The 7500-nt window shown below is 58.8% G+C and overlaps 3 protein-coding genes across 3 annotated transcripts; 2 read left to right on the top strand and 1 right to left on the bottom strand.

Moving 5' to 3' along the window:
• Window positions 1-2634: 2634 nt before the first annotated feature.
• ENH_00057530 (hypothetical protein, conserved) lies at window positions 2635-3679 on the bottom strand (the record flags this gene model as incomplete). The annotated part of the gene is made up of 2 exons (XM_013581762.1): window positions 2635-3027; window positions 3083-3679. 2 exons carry the CDS (start codon window positions 3677-3679, stop codon window positions 2635-2637), a joined length of 990 nt encoding a protein of 329 aa, XP_013437216.1.
• A 1999-nt stretch (window positions 3680-5678) lies between these two features.
• ENH_00057520 (hypothetical protein) lies at window positions 5679-6250 on the top strand (the record flags this gene model as incomplete). The annotated part of the gene is made up of 2 exons (XM_013581761.1): window positions 5679-5807; window positions 6044-6250. 2 exons carry the CDS (start codon window positions 5679-5681, stop codon window positions 6248-6250), a joined length of 336 nt encoding a protein of 111 aa, XP_013437215.1.
• Window positions 6251-6400: 150 nt separating this feature from the next.
• On the top strand, window positions 6401-7270 carry ENH_00057510 (hypothetical protein; the record flags this gene model as incomplete). Its single annotated transcript, XM_013581760.1, has 1 exon — window positions 6401-7270. One exon carries the CDS (start codon window positions 6401-6403, stop codon window positions 7268-7270), a length of 870 nt encoding a protein of 289 aa, XP_013437214.1.
• Window positions 7271-7500: the final 230 nt, after the last annotated feature.

The following is a 7500-nucleotide window of genomic DNA, read 5'->3' as shown; positions in this document are numbered from 1 at the left end:
GTTGACCGATCTTTTGCTGCTGCTGCTGTTAGGGTTCTCGCTGCTGCTGCAGCTGCTACTACAGTTGCTGCTGCATTTGCTGCTGCGTTCATTGTGCTGCAGAGACTTTCTTTGGGAGCCCCAGATAAGGAACGTCAAGACTCCAGCAGCAGCAGCAGCAGCAGCAGCAGTAGCAGCAGCAGCAGCAGCAGCAGTAGCACCCCTCGAACCCATAGGAGCTCAGGCGTCACTCGACGCAAGTGAAATTACGTCTATAGTAGCAGCAGCAGCAGCAGCATTAGCAGCAGCAGCATTAGCAGCAGCAGCACTCGCAGCAGCACTAGCAGCGGCAGCAGTAGCAGCAGCAGCAGCAGCAGCATTAGCAGCAGCAGCCCTCGCAGCAGCACTAGCAGCGGCAGCAGTAGCAGCAGCAGCAGCAGCAGCAGTAGCAGAACTATCAGCAGCAGCAGCAACAGCAGCAGCCACAGCAGGGCCCCTGCTAGAGAGCCACTTGGGGCCCCCAGGGGGGCCCCCAGGGGCCCCCAGGGGCCCCAAGGGAGGCCCCAAGGGGCCCCCAATTTATTTCAACTTTGGCTTATTTGACTAAAGGTTTTTAATGTTGTTTTCATAAGAGGCCCCACACACAAAACCCTAAAAAGGGGCCCCCTTGGGGGCCCCGGGGGGCCCCCCAGCATCACTGTAGCTCAATTGGGGGCCCCCCTACTTCCTTGAATGGGGCCTTCTGTTCCCCTCAGGGGGCCCTTGGGGGCCCCCAAAGGGGCCCCATAAGGGCCCCCTAGGGGGGCCCCCCTTCGGGAGCCTTTGGGACCCTGTGGGGCCCCCTGGGGGGGCCCCCCTTCGGGACCCTTTGGGCCCCTGTGGGGCCCCCAAAGGGGGCCCCACAGGGGCCCCCATGAGGCAACCTCCTGGGGGGCCCCTTACAGGGACTTTTACAGATGGAAAAGGCTTTAGAGAGCACTAGAGGGGCCCCCTAGAGACTCCTTTGGGGGCCCCCTAAAGGCTCTTTTGGGGGCCCCCCTAAGGCTCTTTTGGGGGCCCTTTTAGGCCCTTGAAAGGCTTTTTGAGGGTCTCTTAAAGGCACTTAAAGGGGGCCCTTGAGGGGCCCCGTCAAATCCTTCTGGGGGCCCCTTGGGGGCCCCCTAAATACCCCTTTGGGGCCCTCTGGGGGCCCTTTGGAGGCGCCTTTTGGGGCCCTTCAACGGCTTTTGGGGGGCCTTTAGGGGCCCTTTGGAGGCCCCTTTGGGGGCCCCTTGAGGGTCCTTTGGGGGCTCTTTGGGGGCCCCTTTGGAGTCCTTGAGGGGCCCCCAAAAAAGGGGCCCCCAAAAAAAGGGGCCCCCAAAAAAGGGTCCCCTCTTGGGGGCCCTCTTTTGGGGTTTCCTACGGAGCCCCTGGGGGCCCCCTGTGAGGCCCCGAGGGTTTGCTGCGGCTCCGGCTAAGGGTCTCTTGGGGGCCCCCCACTTTGGGGGCCCCCTCTAGGGGGGCCCCTCCTTTGGGGGCCCCCTCTAGGGGGCCCCCCCTAGGGGGCCCCCACTAGGGGGGCCCCCTAGGGGCCCCCCAGGTCTGCTGCTTGTGCTTGAAAGCCCGTGGGGCCCCCAACTTATTATTATTTTCTGGTTTTATTTCTTTTCCTTTGGGGCCCCTCTGGGGGCCCCCAAAGTCCCTTTCAATAGAAATGACTGTTTTGAATGTCTACAGGCAGCGAGGCAAACACAGTAAGGTCTGTGTCTTCGGGGGCCCCCGGGGGCCCCCCAGGGGGGCCCCCAGGGGGGCCCCCCGGGGGGCCCCCCGGGGGGGCCCCCCAGTGCACTATTTCGCCTAGGGCCCCGCTGCCTGGGGTGGCTATGGTGTAGGTAGTTGGGAAGTCGCATGCAGCAGCAGCAGCAGCAGCAGCAGCAGCAGAGGCGTAGCTGCAGCAGCTGTGAGAGGGCCTGCGCAAAAGACTGGCGGGGGTGGGGGCCTCTGTGGGGCCCCCCGCGTTGCGGCTGCGGCTGCTGCTGCTGCTGCTGCTGCTGCTGCTGCCAGCAGGGGCCCCACACACCTGCTGCTGCACATCCGCTGGCTGCCAGCAAAACGAGCTGTAACTCCCGGGGCGCCCGCTGCGAACAAAGCAGCAGCAGCAGCAGCAGCAGCAGCAGCAGCAAAAGCACCTGTAGCCGCAGCAGTAGCAGCAGCGGCAGCACTTGTAGCAGCAGCAGCAGCAGCAGCGCTGGCAGCAGCAGCAGCAGCAGCAGCACTTTCAGCAGCAGCAGCAGCAGCAGTAGCGCTTTTGGCACCAGCAACAGCAACAGCAGCAGACCGCCAGTCACCGCCAACACCAGCAGCCGCAGCAGTTAAGGGCACAAGCAGCAGCTGCAGCAGCAGCATCACCAGCATCGGCAGCAGCAGCAGCAGCAGCAGCAGCACAATCACCAGCAGCAGCAGCAAACCATCACCAGCAGCAGCATCACCACCGCCATCACCAACAGCAGCAGCTTTAGCACCACGATCAGCAGCAGCAGCAGCAGCAGCGTCACCACCACCACCATCACCAGCAGCAAAAGCAGCAGCAGCAGCAGCAGCAGCAGCAACAGCAGCAGCAGCAGCAGCAGCAGCAGCATATTTACTAGTCCGACTTCTCGCTGAACGGCGGTGTGCTTATATCGAAGGTGTCTTCCGAACTTGAGGGGCCCCTTGGGCTTGGCAGAGTTTTAAGTGCTGCTGCTGCTGCTGCTGCTGCTGCTGCTGCTGCTGCTGCTGCTGCTGCTGCTGCTGGAGAAGAGCAAGGCGGGGCCCCACTTGCTGTTGTTGACACGTCATGCGGGCATATGTCTGCTGGGGAGGGCAGCCGCAGCCTGCTGCTGCTGCTGCTGCTGCTGCTGCTGCTGCTGCTGCAGTGCCTAGCAGCAGCAGTAGTCCACCCCCAGCGGCCCACGAGAAACGAGCTGGAGTCGGGGTATTCTTCTTCTGTTTCCACAACAACTGCTGCTGCTGCTGCTTCTGCTGCTGCTGCTGCTGCTGCTGCTGCTTGTTTCCTCCGGACGCGTCTTGCTGCTGCGAAGCAGCAAAACGTAAACAAGCCAAGAACAGCAGCAGCAGCAACTACACATCCCGCAACAAACAGGGGCCCCCACTCCGCTTTGGGGTGCTGGGGGGCCCCCAAGGGGGGCCCCTCCTCCAGGGCCTTTAAGAGGTACAAAGGCGAGTTGCTGGGGGCCCCCAGGGGGCCCCCCGGGGCCCCTGGGGGGCCCCCAGAAGGGTTGTGGGGCCCCTCTCCCCCCGTGCTGCTCTGAAGGTCCTCAAACTCTTCACTTGCTGCTACTATTGCAGACAGGGGCCCCCCTACAGGGGGCCCCCCTGCACGCAGCAAGTGGGGGCCCCCCCCAGGGTCCGTTTTGGGGGCTCCGTCGGGGGCCCCCTGGGGCCCCTGGGGGGCCCCTTGGGGGCCCCCCACAGGCTCCCGGGGTGCCCCCTGGGGGGCCCCCTCGGGGGCCCCTTGGGGGGCCCCATCCTCTGCATGCAGAGGGCTGGAGGCAGCAGGAAAGGGGCACATAGGGAGGGCAAAAGAGAGCAAGAGGGGGCCCCCTAGGCGCAGCAGGGGGCCCCCCAGCCTCAGCAGCAAGCCCCCGAGGAGCTGCTGGGGGCCCCCAGAGGGGCGAAAGGGGGGCCCCCCTGAAGTCAGGGGGCACCAAAGGACGGCCATTGAAGAGTTTGGGGGGCGGGGGGAAAGCTGGAGAAAAAGGAAAGCAGCAGCAGGGGTGACCAGTGGTCAGGCGGTGGTCCTGGGCGGGGGGGGAGGTGAGACCATTCGAGGTAAAAGAGCTGAAAAAGATGGAAATGTTGAAGAATTCCTGGAATTAATTCATTTAAATTTAATTATAAATTTAATTATTAATTGTTAGCAATTAAATAATTACTTTTATTCGCCCGGAAGACACTCAGTTCGAGCAGCGGCGCCGCAGAAGGAGCTGCTGCTGCAACACCTCGGAGTTGTTCTGGGGTCAAAAAGCAGACAAAAACCACTTCTTGAATTTTTTTAAATTAATTTAATTAATTAAATTAATTAAATTAATTAATTTCACTTATTTGGCCTTTAATTCAAACCCATCACGCCTCCTATCCCTTTCTTCAAAACAGAACTCCTCGAACGCGCAGACGCGGACTCCAAACCCTAAACCCTAAACCCTAAACCCTAAACCCTTCTCTCGCCCTATATGCTCGCACAGGGGCTTCAAAGAAAGATATTTTGCTGCCTCAAAAGCCAAAAGTTTTGTCCAAATGAGCAGCTTTTTGTAAACCCTCAACTTCAACAAGTTAAGAGCTTTTGCCTCTTCAGGCGCAGCAGCAAACCCTCTAATTCGCCTGCAAATCTGCAGCAGCTAGCTAGCTGGCTAGCTAGCCAGATTGAGCTAGCTAGCTAGCTAGCCAGATTGAGCTAGCTAGCTAGCTAGCTAGCTATCCGGCCAGGTCGAGCTAGCTAGCTAGCCAAGTAATTAGCTAGCTGCTTAGATAGCTAGCTATCTAATTAGCTAGCTAGCTAGCTAGCTAGTTAACAGGGCAGCTAGCTATGTCGACAGCTTTATAGCAAGGTAGCTATGTACCCAAATGGCTAGAAAGATAGCTACTCAGCTAGCTAGCTAGCTAGCTAGTACTCAGCTGGCTGGCTAGCTAGCTAGCTAGCCAGCCAGTTAGCTGGCTAGCTAAATAGATATATAAAAAGCGAGTTAAAGAGCCAGATGGGTGGCCAGCTAGCTAGCTAGCTAGTTAGCTGGCTGGCCAGCTATTTAGCTAGCTAGCCAGCTAGCTAGCTAGCCTTAGTTCTCGAAGAAGGGCGCCGGTAGCTAGCTGTGGTTGGCTGTTGCTGCACTAAAATTGCTGCTGCTGCTGCTGCGGCTGCTGCTGCTGCTGCTGCTGCTGCTGACCATGCTGCTCTGTTGAGAAAAAAAGAGCCCACATGTGCTTTAAAAAATTTGACAGTTTCCTAAACCCTAAACCCCAGACCCTGAAGCCCAAACCCTAAACCCTCGAGGGTTTAGGGTTTAGGGTTAAAATCATTGTTGCAGCAGCCCAGGGTTCATCTGCTGCTGCAAGGGTCTTCAAACTAAATGTAAAATATTCTTCACAGTGCAAGCAAAACACAATAAGTGGCAGCAGCAGCAGCAGCAGCTGCTGCTGCTGCTGCTGCTGCTGCTGCTGCTGCTGCTGCTGCGGCTTGGGCTGCTGCTCCGTACAAAGGCACAGCAGCAAAGGCCAACCTGAGGAGGCAGCGCCATGGTAGCTGCTGCTGCTGTTGCTCCCGCTGCTGCTGCTGCTGCTGCTGCTGAATGTTGAGTTCCCTGCGCTTCCAAACCCTAAACCCTAAACCCTAAACCCTAGACCTGACCCCGCGTGCTAGACCCTGAAGGGCAGAAGCTGGGATTTTGGGCAGTGCGCGGGGAGCTGCAAGCCGCAGACCCTAAATTAGGGTTTAGGGTTTCGCGCGCAGGCAGTCGGCGGAAACCCTAAACCCTAATTTAGGGTTTAGGGGGACAGGAAACCCTAAACCCTAATTTAGGGTTTAGGGAGACATGTGGTGGGGCTCGGGAATCAACAGACGCGCAGGGTAAGTGTAAGAAGACAGCAGCGCAGCACCAGATATTATGCAAACAGATCCAAAAATAAAAACATAAATTGCTGCTCCTCGAAGTTCTCTGTAGCAGCAAATGCCCCACAGCCCCGAAAACACCACTGCGCTCTGCTTCGTCGGGTACGCCACCTGCAGCAGCAGCAGCAGCAGCAGCAGCAGCAGCAGCAGCAGCAGCAGCAGCAGCAGCGGCAGCAGCAAGGGACAAGTAGGAATAAATGAATATAAAATGATAATTCGTAAGCAGCCAGGAATATCAGAAATAAATTGGAATGAAAGAGGAAAAGACACAAAATAAAAGAAATGCTAAAAACTGGTTTGTGAGATCGGCTGGCAGCAGCAGCAGCAGCAGCAGCAGCAGCAGCAGCAGCAGCTCTGAACTTGCCGAAAATGAAATCCCTGAAACGCAACGCAGCACAACAAGGCGCCGCATTCATGTAGCAGCAGCAGCAGCAGCAGCAGCAGCAGCAGAATCTGCTGCAGCGGACGAACTACGAGCAGTTGCAGCAGCAGCAGCAGAATCTGCTGCAGCAGCCGAACTACGAGGCGCTGCAGCAGCAGCTCGCGCGGCAGCAGCAGCAGCAGCAGCAGCAGCAGCAACAGCAGCAGCAGCAACCCACTGGGTATGGCCAGAATGACGCAAATTGCTGACAAGAAGTACAAAGCCCCTGAGATGAAGGCTGGCAGCAAAGCTTGTTTCAAATAAAAAGGAGGAAGAGGCTTTTTAAGAATTAAATAATATGAAAATAAACAAAATAAAGAAAATATTGTTGCTGCACACACGCCTGAACACACGCCCGCATGCAAAGACACAAACTTCACCCTCCCCAGCAGCAGCAGCAGCAGCAGCAGCAGCAGCAGCAGCAGCAGCAGCAGCAGGTGACAGGCCCCTGCAGCAGCAGCATTACCAGCAGCAGCGGCATTACCAGCAGCGGCCGCACTAGCAGCAGCAGCAGCATTGCCAGCGGCCGCCGCACTACCAGCAGCAGCCGCACTGCCACCACCCACAGCAGCAGCAGCAGCAGCAGCAGCAGCAGCAGCAGCAGCAGCAGCAGCAGCACACCGATCCCGAAGCTGGGGAGAAAGGCGATCCCCTTGGCCTCAGGCAGCACAAAAGTCATGGGCCCCAAAGAGGCCCCCCCAACAATTCCGGAGACAAAAGAACAAAGAGTTCCAACAGCTCGTCGGCAAGCAGCAGAGTTTGCTGCTGTTGCTGCTGCTGCTGCTGCTGCAGACTGCCCTCCTGCAGCAGCAGCAGCAGCAGCAGCAGCAGAGCCCCTTCTTGAGGACCCCTCAGGGGGGCCCCCCACAGACAGCAGGGGGGCCCCGCTGGCCCACAAGGATTCGGGGTCTCGCTGCAGAGCTTCCTCTGTGCTGCTGCTGCTGTTGCTGCTGCTGCTGCTGCTGCTGGGGAGCAGCGGGGCGGACGGCGTTTGCGCTGCGTCTGCTGCTGCTGCGGCGGCGGCAGCTGCTGCTGCAGTGGGAGGAGCTGCTCCTGCTGCTGCTGCTGCTGCTGCTGCGCCAGGCTTCTTAGCTTCACCGGAGACCCCAAAGAAATCATTGTCAGGGGGGCCCCCTGCAGCAGCAGAGGGGCCCCCGGGGGCCCCCCAATGTGAAGTTGCTTCTTCAGCTGCTGTTGCTGCTGTTGAGCCCGTGAAAGTCAAATCATAGAAAGAGCCGCGGCGAGAGGGGGCCCTATCGTCTGCAGCAAATGCAGCAGCAGCAGCAGCAGGAGTTGCATCCTCAGCAGCAGCAGCATGCAGCAGCAGCAGCAGCAAGAGCAGCAGCTCGCAGCAGAACGAGCCGCATCGGCAGCAGCAGCGAACAAACCCCCCAAAAGCCCCACCCACCACCCCACCAACAGCAGCAGCAGCAGCCCCCACCCCCAGCAGCAGCACGTC

This window comes from Eimeria necatrix, genomic scaffold (assembly GCF_000499385.1).
Source record: "Eimeria necatrix Houghton genomic scaffold, Enh_scaff485, whole genome shotgun sequence".
In the NCBI taxonomy this organism is placed as follows: Eukaryota; Apicomplexa; class Conoidasida; order Eucoccidiorida; family Eimeriidae; genus Eimeria; species Eimeria necatrix.
Note: the sequence above shows the minus strand (reverse complement) of the source record. Positions and strands in the feature narration are given on the sequence as shown.